Raw genomic sequence first — 18,387 nt, 5'->3', positions numbered from 1 at the left:
GACATTATTTAGGCTAATTTAGCAGGGGCAGATCCAGGAATATAAATAAAGGGTGGGTGGGGGAGCGTGACGAGCACAGCGACCCCACCCAGTTTGGGGGGGCTTTGCGGGAGGCGCTGTAAGCCTCCGCAGATTTTTTTTTTTTAAATCTGACCAATATCACGGGCATTTTGAGGCCATTTTGAAGCCATGTGCACTTGATATTAAGAGATTCTGAGGTTAATAGTAATTACTTTTTAGCATACAAAAATGCCTGAGCACAATACTGCATTAAAGAAAAAGTATTGGAATGTTTTGATGAAAAAGGGGGGATCCTGGTCCCCCAGGACACCCCCCTGGATCCACCCCTGTTTATTATGGTGCTTGAGATCTTTCTCTTTGTAGTTTATAATAGTTTGACTGAAATAGGAATTAGTTACAATACTGTCACTCCCGTTTCAAGTCACCATATATATATTAACTTGTGTAGTCATAGGAAAGCAATGAAACAAATGGAGTCGTAACAATTTTTACTTTCCAACTGTTACAAAACATTCATTATAATAACATACACTTAACACAGTACTGTATATAAATATGACCACCGGCAAACAATAGGTCCTGAATGACATCTTGAGAGAGAGGTTGGAGACCAATCCAAATAATTTCAATAAGTATGGATCTCCAAATTTATATGATGAGAACAAAGGGTGTCTTAGGTTATTAATATTGGCCCTCAATAGATTTCTTGAATTAAATTTAACACATTTTCAAGAAATTCTCGTGAATGAGAAAGTTGCAGTTGGTATCAATTGTTGGCTTCCACTAAGCTATAATGTACAATGATCTGACAGTTGTCACAATAAAGCCATCTTGTGACAAGGGTGAATGCGTATATATAAAATAACTTTTCGTTATCCTCTAGACACGGGAAGCCTTTACAGTTGCCTACCGGCCACATAATCATCAATCATTTCCCTCCTACACGTGACACGAATTATTACAGCATGTGACTTATTGCTGGTAATATCAGTGAGAGTACTATAAAGAAGCACAATCTACTGTATTCTGAAAAAGGTCAAAATAAATAGAGACAAATAAAAGCATCATAGCCAATAAGTTTACAGTTAAATGTTTCATGGTGTTAATGAGTTGAGGTATGGAAAAGTTCAAAACAAACTATAATACTATCAAAACCTTCCAGTCATCTTTATGATCACAATGTCAACTCCGAGACTGACACAGAAAACGGAAAATTAGTGAGCGACATTCAATGAGTAACAATAGAAGACTGGCCACCGCCTGTTTGCAAAGCAACCTAAATTACCAAAGGATAGTTTTTCTAGAAAACACAAGGATTTACAACATGTTTACTGATTTGCAAAAGTTTAGGCATATCCTTAGGAGCCATCAGACTTATCCAGGGGTTAACAATGGCTACACATTTATTACAAACCCTTGATACTTGTACAGTCGCCAGCGTCTGTATGTAAGGTGTTGAGGCCTAGGTTCTATCTATGGTGAGGCAGACAGATGATCGACAGACGGTTCAACAAGCAGTGGACAAGACTGGAAGATATTATATCAATAAATATTCGCACATCTCCGCAGCCATCGGGCAGAAAGCACCTTTGTAATAATTCCACCAACACAGGTCAACTAAAGTAGATCTTACAAATGACCAGCTTGACTTTGGCGGCTAGCCTGAACTGCCTTGCCGCCCCACCATTTGGATATCATTAATACTCTGGTTTATCAGCGTTCAAGATCTTTCAAACAGGAAACCCCTTCGCATGGAACTCCTCCTTTAATATTAGTGGTCATGTAAAAATGTTGAGTTACAGTACTAAAAACTATTTTAAAATAGGCCATTCTCCTTTTTCAATTGTTTCGCGAAAAACAATTTATAAAAAAAAGTTCATGTTCTCCCAACATGGAAAATGTACAGTATTGCACGTTTAAAAAAATGGGCAAATCTGAAGGCAGTACATCTTGTAAAAGTAAGATTTAGTAATAATATTCAAATGGTATTAGAAAGACAGCAAACACACCACTGTATATTAGGTAAATAATTATATTCTACTTCCATTATACACTATATTACTTCTGGCATTTTTTGTATCTTCATTCACATGCTTAGTATATATATATATATATATATATATATATATATATATATATATATATATATATATATATATATATATATATATATATATATATATATATATATATATATATATATATATATATATATATATTTATATATATATATATATATACTGTATGTGTGTGTGTGTAGCATTAACTCCATTTATACAATTTTTAGGTCTATGTTTAAATATTTTTCTAACACAGATTCGCGAAACAAATCAGGAGGAGATAAAGAAGAATGGCCGCATGAGGATATTAGCATATGGTGCAACACCACAGCACGTCTACTGGGGTAACTAAGAGAAAGACTGAGTTGTCCCTATCCTTTCCTTCTATGTGGGTACAAGACAACAGCGTGTGAGCAGCTCCCCAACACCCGGCATTATCTGTGGTGTTGACAAACACCATCTCCTCTTACTGTTGCCCAGGGAGGAGGATCTTTATATCAACCCACTTTAAGCCCAGAATTGAAGACCTCATCACATATAGGGAGAAAAAGGAAAGTTCGATGATATATTTCTATGACTAGTTTAGAAAGTTCGAACGCATTAAGGTCGCTCAACTTTGTATGAAAAGAGACTAAGAGACTCAAGGGTCCGTCGAGACTGCTAACAAACTGGGCAGTTCGCCAGTTACAAGATTCGCTAATTGTGCACCATTTAACTGGAGTTGTATCAGAAATACCTCAAATTGGAGAACTACCGATATCCCATTAAGTTATTGTCATTATCCCTTAACACCTACAAAGGGGTATGTTTTCAATCCAAATTCCAAATCAACATAGATTCTAGGACTACATGCGGCCCGACCAGCTGTTGTGAGCCTCGGGTGGGGTCAGGATGGCTCGTTTTCCTCTTCACAGCACAGATAAAACTCCTAATGACTTGCAACCCGACAAAAAACATAACAGCTGATGAGGCCGCAGCTCTAAGACAAAGACATGATTGATGATATGTACCTAATTCTAAAGTTATCCTTTAAACAACCAACAAAGCCATGTCTTCACAGATCATTTGAGAGATTTGTACACGAAACGAAGGCGATCTTCAGCGATCTTCATTAAATCTTATTCCTCGATAAGCAGAAGTCTTCCACACTGGGCCCGAACTCTGACACGACACTTAAAACCTGATGAGCACTTGAGCGATAACTCTGAGCGGGTTGTCTGCCAAGAGTCATGAGCGAGAGTGCGAGGACAAAATAAAGTCACGAGATATATCTCTCAGATTGTCATGAACTCTTGGGACTGAGCCAGCTTTGACCATAACCGTAAGAAAGGGGCATCTATAGTGACCTACAATGCTACTGGATCCTCTAAATCCATTTATTAATTGGGCATTTATCCCCGCACGGATTCCCCGTTGAGTCCTACGGCTACTTAGTTTTTGCAAGAGTCTAGCATACCTTTGGCACTGTGACCCCCCCCCCTCCCTAACTCCTCCTACACAGACACACACACACAAGAGTGTTACTCCTAGCGTCCCTCCCTATACCCAAACTGTTGCACTGTCCTAACACCTAACCTTGATATGTATGACAATAGACAGCCAACAATATGGCCGAGTTATTAATAACAACTACCACAGTATCCATAAACTAGTCATGCTAGTCCAATATTAGCGATGGAAAACCGATTGTCATTAACATTTTCAGTTACGGTACTTCTGTACTACACAAGCCTTTAAGCTAATTATCAACATTTGTCACTGTCAACAAGGTCCACTACCAGGTCCTTTACATTTCTAATGTCACTCATTTCCCCTGGCTGCAGGAGTGAGGGCAGAGACCGACGGTAATCAAATATGACGTCACGCAGGCGACACTGAATAGGTTCTGCGATTGGTGGAAGAGGCACTAGGATCTCTCTAATGTTTACATGCATGACGTCACAGCCGAACTTCGTTAGCCTTGCTGCCAGAGATCCTTGAGGTTCAGGCGGTGTTGAGAGTCCGGGCTGGGGTCTTCGTTGATGCTTTAAGGAAACGTACGGAACAGAATACAGATCTCTACAACAACATGTCTTTTTTTTTTTAGACTTTGATTGATAAGAGAATCTTTACTCTATAAAGATTCGTATGAAAAGAATCTAATCTATTATGTTGTCTAGTAATGTTCAAAGTGACAAAATTTACCCTAATGTTCACATCACAGCATTTGAATGATTGCTCATATCATCTTTGATAATACTGACGCCTTATGTGATCCCGGTTGTAAATATGTTAACAAATGTTGCCACTAAGAAACAAAATCTTATGATGAAAAAGAAAACAAAACCCTTACGATATGTTTTCAAAATTATTTCTAATCCATTTTCTTTACACTTATACCATGAACAAAATACACAAACCCTTGTAAATTAAAGACTGTCGTGGGTCACCTGTTTGTTGTGACAAGAAGAGTTGTCGCAAGCTTGGTAATAACCACAAAACGCCCACTCTCTTGTATTTCATACCTACGTTACAGTTTAATTGAAATACTAAGTAGACTAGAATATGAGACTAGACCACACCGCTACCAGGGCACAATATCTCACCAATGCCAGGGTGTGATACCTCACCACTATCTAGGTACGATACCTCACTGATACTAGGGTACAATGCCCTTCTACCAGGGTGCTAAACCTCACCACTGCCAGGGCGCGATACCTTGCCTCTAACTGCTACCGAGGTACAATACCTGATACTAAGATCCGAAATCCTTCCACCAAGGTGCAATATATCACCACTACCTAAGAACACCATGCGAGGTGTCGTACTTCATCGCTCATCACGGTACGATTATTCATAGTTTGCTACAAGGGCAAAGTTCTTTACCGGCACCAAGGTAAGATATCTCACCACTACCGAAGTACGATACCTTTCCACTACCAGTGTAAATCTCTCACTGCTACCAGTACACGATACTTGATTGCTACCGAGGTACGGGACTTCACCGCTCACAGGGTACAACACTTCACCGCTATCAAGGTGCGGCAGTTCACTGATGTTAAGGATGCAGCACTTCACTGTTGCTAACACTCTGAAAGCTTGAATCAAAAGTGTGATTGGATGTGGGAAGTGAAGGGTCTTTGTTGTCGACCTTTAGTGTTTTGTGGTGGACTCTGACGACCGACCTTTAAGGCCTCCTATGAACTCATCTACCCTATGCGACCTTCAGCGACCCTTCTTGTCCCGTTGCGACCCTGGCGGCAGCGTGGAGGGCCACAACAACACAGCTACGGGGATTGATCACACTCATGAGATCTTCACTGCCCGTCTGTTGAATGTTTCCCCCTCAAAATACCGATACAGTTTTTCAGAAGTCTAATTTTACACTTACACTACATATAATACTTCGCCATCCGACAACTGAGAGTTTTGAAGTGGGGAAGATTTTTATGAACAGATCAAAGAGCACAACCATGGTTGCTATGTGTGAGTAAAGTCAGTCTTAAGGCAGTTGTGCATGTCGTGACCTTGAGCCGACCTACTCGCCGCTAGAGGCGCTCGGATCGCTACTTATTGGAGACCATAATGTTGTTGATTGTGATTTCGTTTTTTTTTCTGAAGAAAAATACTGCTGAATGCATACACTTTGATTGTATGAAACTAAATTACAGAAAATACACATCCAGGAAAAGAAAAAAAAGATGCACAATAGTTTGCAAAAAGATATAGGCTACTGTTTTGCCGGAAAATGTTTAGGTATTTATTCCTGTCAACCACAAGGCCCAAGTTATACGCCACACAAAGTCGCTGACGACTTGACGTTCCGACAACAAGGTGTCATGAACAACTTAGCAACGTTTTTCTGACTGTCGTAGTGGTGATGTGAGAGAGACAGGCGTGGGAGAGGCTAGGGGAGAGGAGAGAGGAGCAGGAAGGTGTGGTGAGGTGTGGTGGGTGTGGTGTGCGGGGGTGGTGACTCACTGGGTCACTACCACCTCGCCCTGTTCCAGTTCCACGTGCTGGGGCAGAGGCGACGCCCCGTTCATCAGGTCACTGCTACCTTCTCCCTCGTCGTCGCCTCCCACACCGTTCTGCAATAGAGGGACGAAGTTGTGAGGAGGAATTTTCAATGTTCACATATGAGTTGCTCGGAGGCATTCAGAAGAGTCCCAGAAACAACTTATTCTCTAGTTTACAACGAATTATTTACTAAGTAAATAATAATAATAATAATAATAATAATAATAATAATGATAATAATAATAATAATAATAATAATAATAATAATAATAATAATAATAATAATGATAATAATAATAATAATAATAATAATAATAATAATAATAATAATAATAATTACTGTTATTATTATTACTTATATTACTAACTGAGGTACCCGTGACTACACTATATCCACTACACTATCAACTGCACTACACCCTAGTGTGTATACGTACATTTCACACACACACACACACACACACATCTAGAATAAGGCATAAGTCCTCTTCACCTTCTCTCACTACCTCCCCTACCCCATTTCCTCCCCTTCTCCCCCCCCCCTCCTCCCTCTCCCCCAAGGCTCACACTGAGGAAGCTGAACAAACTCCTTAGCGCTCCACAACCTCTGATTAGGCGGCAAGAAAGTCATAAGCCGCAAATTTAAGACGTGTTAAATTCTCATTACTAATACATAGTAGGGCGCACCTAGCTGCAATCCCGGCTAATGGCTGGGACACAACGACCTCCAGATCCCTCAGTTAATTCATGGAAGTGCAACACTCAGGGAATTGGCCCCAAGAAATATTGCACACTACCTCACCAAGCGTGTTTTGAAGGTGATGGGGGGAGGCACTGGGTGGGTGGGGAGGGGGGGAGTATGTGGAGGGATGGATGAGTGAATGAAGGGGTTGATAGGTGGGTTGGTGGGTGGGTGGATCTTAAAGCATTATCTGTAACTTAGATCCCTGTGAGAGAGAGAGAGAGAGAGAGAGAGAGAGAGAGAGAGCCAATATGTGTCCTCCGAGATGGATGTGATCTTAACGGGAAATTAAGAAAGAGACCTACTACAACACGTTACAACACCAGTGCTTTACCTGGCTGATGAGTAACACACCAGTCCCTCATACCCTCACTGTGTCGACATCAAAAGCTGGTTGGAAAAACATCTTTGAATAAGGTCGACTGGGAAGAGGAAACATCTAACATTCTGGTGTGAAAAGGGACGTCATTCTCTGTCTCGTTACGGTGGAGAGAGAGGAGATGGATGGATCCGTTTCTTCAGTTGGTAATAAGTTTATTGAATGAAGATGATCCACTGGCACTCACTGCTCGACTTTCCCAGGCATTGAGATCATTGTGGGAGATGAGAATAATGCGTTTGTTTGTTTAATAGTTCAAAGGATTAATGAGTGAGGTTTCTATATCAACTTGACACATAACCCCGGCTAATATATATGTGTGTGTGTGGGTGTGTGTGTGTGTGTGTGTGTGTGTGTGTGTGTGTGTGTGTGTGTGTGTGTGTGTGTGTGTGTGTGTGTGTGTGTGTGTGTGTGTGTGTGTGCAGACTGCTGTAGTATGGCAGTGATTGGTAACTCACGCTGAAGGTATATTGTTGTGTTGTGTTGTGTTGTGTTGTGTTGTGTTGTGTTGTGTTGTGTTGTGTTGTGTTGTGTTGTGTTGTGTTGTGTTGTGTTGTGTTGTGTTGTGTGTGGATCCAGAGTGCCATAGTTTATCTAATTATCATTAATCTATAATTTTTTCCAGTTGACATATTATCACACGGCAAAGGAGTCACTCGTAGTAACTTTACCGACGGCGTTCTCAGAATCATAAAGAAGAGTCAAGAATTTTGACTTTTAACTCAATATCTGTGAACCGGGAGGACTGATCTTGATGAAACCTGTCATGTAGGTTGGGTGTGAACAATCTCCCTGCTGAGTACATATTTTGCCTTTCTTTAGTAGATGCGTAGAACAAAACAGTTAAAAAGTCAGAGAGAAAAAGTGAACGACATTTCTGTGGTGTAAAGGGCGCCGAGGAGCGTTCACGTGTAGAGTTAAGTTTTGGTTAGGAGCTATTACTCTCTCTCTCCCTCCCTCCCTCAGTCTCTCCCTCAGTTTCTCCCTACCTCCCTCAGTCTCTCCCTACCTCCCCTAGTCTGTTCCTACTTGCTTACTATTCCTCTCCACTACACCTCAACAGCGTCGCGTTCTTACCTCCTTGGGCATGGCGGCGCGGGCTTCCTCGTCCACCTTGATACACTGGCCAGGCTCGCCACTCGCCTCACCTCCATTACTCTCTGTACTCATGTCGCCACCCAGGTCACTGCCGGGCGTACTACCTGCCGTGCTGTCCTCGGCCGTGCTGCACGTGGCACTATCCTGTAGGGGGAAGGTGGAGGGAAGGTATAGTTCAGTTGTAGAAGAGAGGTGGGGTAGGGGGTGATGTGAGTATGGAGTGATGTGGGTAGTGGGTGATGTGGGTAGGGGGTGATGTGGGTAGGGGTGATGTGTGGGTAGGGGTGATGTGGGTGGGGCGTGATGTGGTAGGAGTGATGTGGTAGTGATGTGGGTAGTGATGTGGGTAGGGGGTGATGTGGGTAGGGGGTGATGTGGGTAGGGGTATGGTAGGGTGATGTGGGTAGGGGGGGTGATGGGTAGGGGTGATGGGTAGGGGTAGATGTGGGTAGGGGTGATGGGTAGGGGTGATGTGTAGGGGTGATGGGTAGGTGATGTGAGCATGGGCATGGTAGGGGTGATGTGTGGGGGTGATGTGGGTAGGGGTGATGTTTGGAGGAAGTTGTTGGGGGAGGAAGAGGAGAGAAACTTAGAGATGTAGAGAGAAGTGGGAAGGATGTGGAGGGAAATACAGTAGAAAAGTGTAGTGGTGGGAAGGTAGGTGTGAGTAAAAGCAGGGAAATTTAAAGTGTGGAGTGGGGAAGAAGTGGGGAAATTTGGTAAAGTGTGAGGGGAATGAGAGAGGTGTTATTCGTGTTGAGGGGTGAGGGGTGAGGGGTGAGGGGAATATACCTCAATGATCAGGCCTGGTGAGGGTGAGAAATGTGCCGAGGCTGAACTATAAGAGAGAGAGAGAGAGAGAGAGAGAGAGAGAGAGAGAGAGAGAGAGAGAGAGAGAGAGAGAGAGAGAGAGAGAGAGAGAGAGAGAGAGAGAGAGAGAGACTGTGACGGTATCTCAGTAAGGAACGAGAGAAGTGAGAGAAAGAGAGAGAGAAAATAAACACAGCCGTCATCTGAGTAGGCCCTACCAGAGAAGAAGAATTTAGGCGGTAAAGGAAGGGAAAGGAATACAGACTTAAAATATTTAAATGATAATTATAACAAAAGATGAAAATATGATGGTAAATTAAATGAACAGAATGAGAGATGATAAATTGAAGGAAATGGTATGATATGGAAATAGGGACATGGGCCAGGCTATGGGTATGTTTAGGAGATGGGTAAAGGGAATGGGGAATGGGGGAGTGTTAGTAAATATGTGACATTATGAGTGATGGAGTACTGTATTCAGGGGAGGGAGGGAGGGAGGGAGGGAGGGAGGAGGGAGGGAGGGAGGGAGGGCTCAGATGGCTGGCTCAGGAAAAACAATCGACTCTAATGACGTATATTAGTGAGTGAAACAAGACAGTGGTGGTCCTCTGTACAGGTGACTAAGGTGAGGTTTTTAGGTGTATATTATTTCTTATGGTTATTTCTTATATACCCACATTTACTCCAGAACTAGATAGTCTTATTAAGTACTGTGTGTTATTGATTATTATATATTACAGAGTATTATATATTATTGAGTCTTATTATGTCATACGGGTGTAAATTCAAGTAACATCAAGTCTTATAAAGTAATAAGGTGTAAATTCCTGAGTCTTATAAATCCCAAAGTACAGAAAACCTAAAAGACTTATATCTCATAAACATTATAAATTAAGCAGTAATTCTAGGTTAAATATATGTAGCAAATTATTTATCATACAAAGCATCATAATACCGTGAATTATTAAGTCTTATTAATGCACAAATGACAGATTTAGTTAAGGTTTAATAAGAGTCGTTAATTAATGGTCCGTGTAGATACTTGTATTGCGTTTACCTGCGTGACCTGGTGGAAGAATTATGGGTACATGTGTGACCTATGTAGCACTAATGGAAGAGGAGGGAAGGAAGGAGGGAAGGAAGGAAGGATGGAAGGAAGGAAGGAAGGAAGGAAGGAAGGAAGGAAGGAAGGAAGGAAGGAAGGAGGGAAGGAAGGAAGGAAGGAAGGAAGGAAGGAAGGAAGGAAGGAGGAAGGAAGGAAGGAAGGAAGGAAGGAAGGAGATGAAGGAAGGAAGGAAGGAGGAAGAAGGAAGGAAGGGTGAAGGAAGGAAGTGAAGGAAGGAAGGAAAAGAATGAAGGAAGGAAGGAAGGAAGGAAGGAAGGAAGGAAGGAAGGAAGGAAGGAAGGAAGGAAGGAAGATGTTCGACTGTGAAACTGACCTGTAGGGCGTCCTTGGAGCCCAACTGATAGATGTTGACCATGTGAGCAGCCTGGGCGTGTACCATCAGGTCCCAAGCAGAGGCGAAGTTCTCCTTGCAGAGCGCGCAGAGTAGCAGGGCACTCTCCTCTGTACCTGCCAGGGGCGCAGTATCAGTTAGAACTGTAGCAGAGCTGGTCAGGTGTGTTATTGAGTGGTCAGGTGTGTTATTGAGTGGTCAGGTGTGTTGTTATTGAGTGGTCAGGTGTGTTATTGAATGGTCAGGTGTGTTACTGAGTGGTCAGGTGTGTTATTGAGTGGTCAGGTGTGTTATTGAGTGGTCAGGTGTGTTATTATTGAGTGGTCAGGTGGTGTGTTATTGAGTGGTCAGGTGTGTTACTGAATGGTCAGGTGTGTTACTGAGTGGTCAGGTGTGTTATTGAGTGGTCAGGTGGTGTGTTATTGAGTGGTCAGGTGTGTTACTGAGTGGTCAGTGTGTTACTGAGTGGTTAGGTGTGTTTTTATTAAGTGGTCAAGTACTATTTATCATTTTTATTTCCTTCTTCTTAGAAATAATAAAATTCAAAACACCACTGCCTCCTTTAGTACTCTTACTGCTGGGAACTAACAACAAACAACAAAGTAAAACAAAGTAAATAAAACAAAACATACGCATATCGATCGCGGGAAGACAGCGGGAGTATAAGCATTTCCAGCGCGATTTATGCTCGACACAAAGGAGATATATATATTCTGACAGCTACTTAACCTAAGTCCAAATGTGTACAAGGAACCAATTGCTCTCCAGGGAAATAATAATAATACTAATAATAATAATAATAATAATAATAATAACAATAATAAACAATCTTAAGGAAACTGTTAGCACTCTTTTCCGCCTCGCAGTCCTGGGGTCCGATCCTTGGGAGGTAAGCGGATCAGCGCCCGGGTTATAAACAAATGCGGTTTTGTTTTGCCCTGCGACCTCCTTACTCTCCTACACACCACACAGTCGGTGGGTTTGTTCTTTTGAGTTTATCTGTTTATCATCTACTGTTATAGTTATTCTTGACTTTTCTTTATGGAATGATAGTTAAGTACTCTCACACAGAGAGATAATTGTTGCTGTAGAATGTAAATAGATGGTTGCTGTAGTAAGATGGTTGCTGTAGTAAGATGGTTGCTGAAGTAAGATGGTTGCTGTAGTAAGATGGTTGCTGTAGTAAGATGGTTGCTGTAGTAAGATGGTTGCTGTAGTAGGATGGTTGCTGTAGTAAGATGGTTGCTGTAGTAAGATGGTTGCTGTAGTAAGATGGTTGCTGTAGTAGGATGGTTGCTGTAGTAAGATGGTTGCTGTAGTAAGATGGTTGCTGTAGTAAGATGGTTGCTGTAGTAAGATGGTTGCTGTAGTAAGATGGTTGCTGTAGTAAGATGGTTGCTGTAGTAAGATGGTTGCTGTAGTAGGATGGTTGCTGTAGTAGGATGGTCGTTGTAGTAAGGTAACCGTCATTATAGTAGTCGCTGTAGGAAAGTGATCTTATTTAGCCGTTGAAAATTTCTTACAAATTGCATCATATCTTTGATCGCCAGAGTGTACTGTAGCATCTTCCCCTGGTTGTTGACCGTGACCTGAAACTGTCGCTGAGTACGGTGGTCGGCGGTCGGGAGTAAGGAGTTCGGTGGTCGGGAGTTCGGTGGTCGGGAGATCGGGAGTTCGGTGGTCGGGAGTTCGGTGGTCGGGAGATCGGGAGTTCGGTGGTCGGGAGTTCGGTGGTCGGGAGGCGTGTCGGTGGTGTCTGCGGTCGGGAGTTCGGTGGTCGGGAGTTCGGTGGTCGGGAGTAAGGTGGTCAGGAGTGAAATTGACCTTAATCGGTGACCTTGAACTTTCTCCAATACTGACCCCTTAAAATTAAGTTTATTACCTTTTATAGCTATGAAATATAGTCCCCAAAAGTTCATTTATTTTAGCTGTGATGATTGGACGAAAAAATGTAGATTGATCAACAAACAAACTCAATCGATCAACATTAATCTAATCTTGAGGTCCGCCAGGTAACCATTATACTGAACAGGTAACGTATAAAGCTCATCTAACACACACACACACACACACACACACACACACACACACACACACACACACACACACACACACACACACACACACACACACACACACACACACACACACACACACACACACACACACACACACACACACACACACACACACACACACATACACGGCATGGGGTGGTATTTACTGATTCCAATTTCCTTCTTCGATCTTACTTCTCATCTATGTTATGGGTCCTCGCGTTTAATTCAAGACCTACAACACCACAGGGACACAACTGCAACACCGCCAGACCGTAAGACCGCAAGACCATAAGATAGCCAGACCGTAAGACCATAAGAGCGTAAGACAGCCTGACCGGAAAAGACCTAAGAAGACCATCAATACGAGAACATTGGATTATACGACCAACCAGGAAGGTTATAGAAGTGATGAAGCCTCGCAGGGAGGCTGAGATGTTCCTCCGTCTAGAGAACTGGAGGTTATTTCTTCATGAATTCTTACTTTACAAGAGTTCTTAGCCTGAATTATCTAAGAAATTCATTTGTAAAATTTTTCACTTTTTGGAGATAAGAGAAAACATTTCTTAATTAGGTATTTAAACTGTAGCGGGAGGAATGTGTTGACATTGTTCCCGGGGCACTACTGTTCTCAACCTTTAGAGAGGAGTGCAGCCCTTAGGTATTTTATTCTGGTTAACGCCAGACCATTTTATTCAGGTGAGAGAACCTCCTGCCCTCTAAAGGGTATTTGAGGAGTTGTCTTATTTCCGGTATCGGTAACTGTACAAATCTTTAAATAATTGAGTAATTATATTGTACATTGTATAATGATGAAATAAATTTATGTATAATCGATACATCCGTCATGTGAAATAAAGTGTTCAGCCACTTATAAAGTCGATGGATCGATAGTCTGGTTTGACATAAGTCGGCAGATTTTTACTAATGGCGGGCTGCGGCGTGCCAGGGAGGCCGGGCGGAAGGTCAGGGAGAGAGTGGCGGGTATCACACACTCACACAGGTAACAAACGGATGATTTGTTTATATTTCTATTTATTTAATAAAATTGATATATTAATATAATATAATGTACACATGAAGTCATACATCCCAATACAGAATTGACAGCAGACATCAGTCACGGTGAGAAATTATGAAGTAAATAGTACGTGTTGGTGTGTGGTAGACATACACACACACACACACACACGCACACACACACACACACACACACACACACACACACACACACACACACACACACACACACACACACACACACACACACACACCTCGCTCGTCTTGGGGGAGGAAGAAGAAAGAATTATGGCCACAGGACGATGCGCTTCACAAGTCTTATCAAATTGCGTCGGGGTTATTTCCCTCCCGCGTAAATTTTGTCACCCGTGTGATTTTAGGAGTGTCGGGCACGCTAGGTTGAGGGAGGCCGCCAGCTGCTTCAGTAAACTCCACCGCAATTAAGTTTTTCTGTTTATGTGGGGGCGTTTATAAGAGGGTTATTATACGGCTTTAAAGAGACAGTTTATATCTGCAGCTCTCGCCGTTACGGGACTAATAATGGGTAATGTTTCTCCTCAATTAAGTTTTTTTTATGTGTGTTATTTACGAGGGAGGGTTTATGTAAAGGTTATTAAGGCTTAGTAAAACACTACTCGTTATTAAAAGTTGCGAATAGTGTGTTGATCTTCCTCACTAGGTCGTCCTACATGTACAGTTTTTAACACTTTTGAGAGAAAAACGTGTGATGTGATTAAACCCTGAATGTTATTGTTAAAACTTCATCATAATAACACGACTCTACGTTTATACTTTTAACCTAATGACCACTTTTTATTGAAGGTTCAAACTTAAAATATCTACGGCGGTTTTACATATTAATAAAAACGAGAACAAACCTTGAAACATTATATATATATACCTTGAAACATTATATATATATATATATATATATATATATATATATATATATATATATATATATATATATATATATATATATATATATATATATATATTGATAAAATCACACGGGAAAAGGGGAAACAACGGAGCACCTTAGCTTTCGTCTTTATTCAAGACATCTTCAGATGTCTTGAATAAAGACGAAAGCTAAGGTGCTCCGTTGTTTCCCCTTTTCTCGTGTGATTTTATCAAGATTTATCTTATTCACGTTTTCATTGTGGATGTACATGAAATATATATATATATATATATATATATATATATATATATATATATATATATATATATATATATATATATATATATATATATATATATATATATATATATATATATATATATATATATATATATATATATATATATATATATATATATATATATATATATTTACAGTGGAAATATTATGGAGTGAAGTAAATGTACTAAAATAGAACAGTTAAGTAATGATCGGGGTGTCCTGAGTAGGTTCTACACGCCCGACCTCCGCTGCTTCGGCAGGTGTGGAGTAAGTGAACTGTGGGTAGTCCGTACCGTAGAGTTTACCCGGCTAATGTTACTGTCATAATTAGTTCAGTAGATATAGACGTGTTCATATGTGTATACAGTATTTAGAAGTAGATAGATGCACTATGTAGGTACATATGTATGAGTTTATGAAGCCTATATATATATATATATATATATATATATATATATATATATATATATATATATATATATATATATATATATATATATATATATATATATATATATTACGAGGTACATATAATGTTTATTTTTTCCAAATATCTCTATATACGTTTGAATGAATGTACTGAATGTATATTTGTAGCCTATGTATACACTGTCTGTATGTAAAGAGGGAGGCAGGTGGACAGGTGATTAAGAGGGACGGATCACGAGAGAGGTCCGGGTGAAGGCAAAAACAACAAAAATTATTTATAAACTGACAACACACCTTTTTTTTTCAACCATGCTCTTCAAACCCCAAGGTATAAGAAACGACATCGTAATTATCTAATGCTCATCGATTTAGTCTTTTTTCCTTATTTTTTAGGAGTATATTACGAAAATTCTGAAAGGTTGTCTGTTTTAGTTGAGCGTCCTTCACGAAGCGCGGCGTCAAATTAGTGTTGCTGCTCCCCCCCGACCAGCCACTTCCCCGTTCAGCCCGGCACCCCTTTCCCTCTTCCCGCGCGCAGACGTATTAATAGTCGCTCTTAAAGGGGCACTTAGGGGAGATTAAAAATGTAATTTTCCAAGTAATGTCGCTGGATAATGAAGCGTAATTAAGTTGCCTAAACAGGTGCTTGGAGATAACAAACTAGACAAGTTGGAACGTGTAATGACCAGTTACCTTAATTACTAGGTTGGTCTTACGCACGCACGAATACACACACACACACACACACACACACTGATGAAGGTAAAGACACACACAACAAGACTAGCAGCAGGCAAGCACACACACTGACACATACTCGGACAAGCATTCTCTCTCTCTCTCTCTCTCTCTCTCTCTCTCTCTCTCTCTCTCTCTCTCTCTCTCTCTTTCACACACAACAGCATTTTAAACGCATATCCAAAGTAGATTGAGCACCAGTGTCGTGTAATAACAGTATACTGTGTACTGTACCAGCAACACCACACTGTACAGCGGCTAAGTGACGGATGTGCGCATTACTGTACACACTCTACTGCGGATGAATATTGAATGTACAACGAGTAACTGACTGCACTATATCGATTGTACTAAGGGCAAGACTGCAATAAATACTTCATTAAACTGTACCTGTGCGCTGAGTGTACACTGAAGAACACACTCACTGTTCACAAGTCAATATAGAGACTGAAGTGTAGCTATTTAAAAGTACAATGGGCAGTAGAACAAATGATCTATAACTGTGTTTCAATGTCTCACTAAACACTTCAGCGGAGTGTACTGGTAGGCAGAGTGTACACAGAACATTACAATGGAACAAAATAACTATATCATGTGATTTAAACCAGTTAATTATGGATCAAGACATTGTTTATTAAATTAAAAGTGAATTGTATCATTGTCTTATTAACACCGATACCCGATAATTGGAGGAAATTATATGCAAGAATAAAATGAAAGTGGAAAGTGTATGTAAACTGTAAACAACTCACCATAACACAACTTGTAAACTGTAAACTACTCACCATAACACAACTTGTAAACTGTAAACAACTCACCATAACACACAGAGTCATAGCATAATAGTTAATAATATTTACTGAATTTTCCCTAACAAATTTGAATGAGAACTGACCAGACGTAAGAGGGCCAAGTGAAAAATTAATCAATAAATCACGTAGCAGAGGCATAAAAAAAACCTTGGGAATAAAGATAGAAAAAATGAGAAAGGAAGATGAAGAGAAGTGGTATTCATATATGTGACGCTGATGAAGAGAGAATATAAAAAAGAGAGAATAATAAGAATAAGAAGAGGAATAGAGAGAGAGATAAGATAATGAGGGAAAACAATAAATAACAGTGGCAACAGGGAGAGGTACTCACGCATGACGCCGTTGTGTGAGGAGCACTTGCAGGTGAATCTCAATTTACAGTAGGTGCGGCGATGGTCTATGAAGTCACCCAGGTTAGAGAATAACTCCCGGCAGTTTCCACAGATCAGGATGTCCGGGCTACCTGTAATGATGGTCAGTGATGAGAGGTGCTGGTGATGGGGTGAGTGGTGAAGGGATGGTGGTGGTGAAGGGATGGTGGTGGTGGTGAAGAGGGGGTAAGGAGGGGTGGTGAAGGGATGGTTGTGGATTGTGGTGGTGGTAGTGTGAGTGAAGTTAATAGCGGTGGTGATGGTGGTGGTAGTGATAGTGGTGGTAATGATGGTAAGTAGTAAGTTGGTAGTGCTTACGTTAGTCGTAATGGTTATAAGGATAGTGGTAGTGGTGGTTATGGAGGTAGTGAGAGTAACAGTAATAATTGTGGTAGTAGTAAGGGTGATACCGATTAGCAAGAAGTTATACGGAAGCTCTTGTAGATGGCTGGCTGTGTGTGTGTACATCTGTGTGTGTAGTGTACGTGTATATGTCTGCATTTCACCAAGACGTGTTGTGTACGCCTGTATATCTGTATTTTACCAAGACAACCCAAATAATCAAACGACAATAGTCAAGTGGCAATGATATCTTGCAAGACCACGGCACCTGTGTCAAATGTAACACTCTCCACTGCAGGTTGACCAAGTACAGTACACGACCACAGCGGGGAGTATTACGTGTGGGGGACATTCTACTAGCAAGGGTGTGTGTGTAGTGATGATGTGGTAACAGTGGTAAGAGGTGATATACATAAACCTATTATAATCTTCCTCCCTACAAAATTTAATATACATAAGGTATACATAGTACGAAACTGGCTAAATTTGCTGAGTAATTATAAAGTAAGCAACAAGACAAAGAAAATGACACTTTTTTCTCTTCTTTCAAGTCCTGACACAAAGTTGTAGTGACTGCTGCCTGGAGAACACAGACAATAACATGGGACCACCAAGCATGTTGTTATATTACAGGTTCATATTTATATAACAGATACAGTTACTATGGGCAGAACCTGTGTGTGTGTGTGTGTATGTGTGTGTGTGTGTGTGTGTGTGTATGTGTGTGTGTGTGTGTGTGTGTGTGTGTGTAGAAAGAAGCCTGATACACACAAGAAGACCGAACATCTGTGACAACAAGATAATCACCACCAGCCAGCCAGCCGTACACACTTCCCCTCACCCCATAGATCAGCTCTTGTCACACA

General features: G+C 41.0%; 1 protein-coding gene across 2 annotated transcripts in view; it reads right to left on the bottom strand.

The window, feature by feature from the left end:
* Positions 1-496: 496 nt before the first annotated feature.
* Positions 497-18,387, bottom strand: part of LOC121876501 — a 135,377-nt gene continuing 117,486 nt past the window's right edge. For both annotated transcript variants that reach the window (XM_042381632.1, XM_042381634.1), the window contains 4 exons: positions 17,140-17,271; positions 10,549-10,676; positions 8,279-8,443; positions 497-6,151 (listed from right to left, as the gene is read on the bottom strand). In XM_042381632.1, the coding sequence (XP_042237566.1) occupies positions 6,038-6,151; positions 8,279-8,443; positions 10,549-10,676; positions 17,140-17,271 (539 nt within the window). In that variant the 3' untranslated portion in view covers positions 497-6,037. The remainder of the gene's footprint in view (positions 6,152-8,278; positions 8,444-10,548; positions 10,677-17,139; positions 17,272-18,387) is intronic.

This window comes from Homarus americanus, unplaced genomic scaffold, assembly GCF_018991925.1.
Source record: "Homarus americanus isolate GMGI-L3 unplaced genomic scaffold, GMGI_Hamer_2.0 scaffold36035, whole genome shotgun sequence".
NCBI classification, from domain to species: Eukaryota; Metazoa; Arthropoda; class Malacostraca; order Decapoda; family Nephropidae; genus Homarus; species Homarus americanus.
Note: the sequence above shows the minus strand (reverse complement) of the source record. Positions and strands in the feature narration are given on the sequence as shown.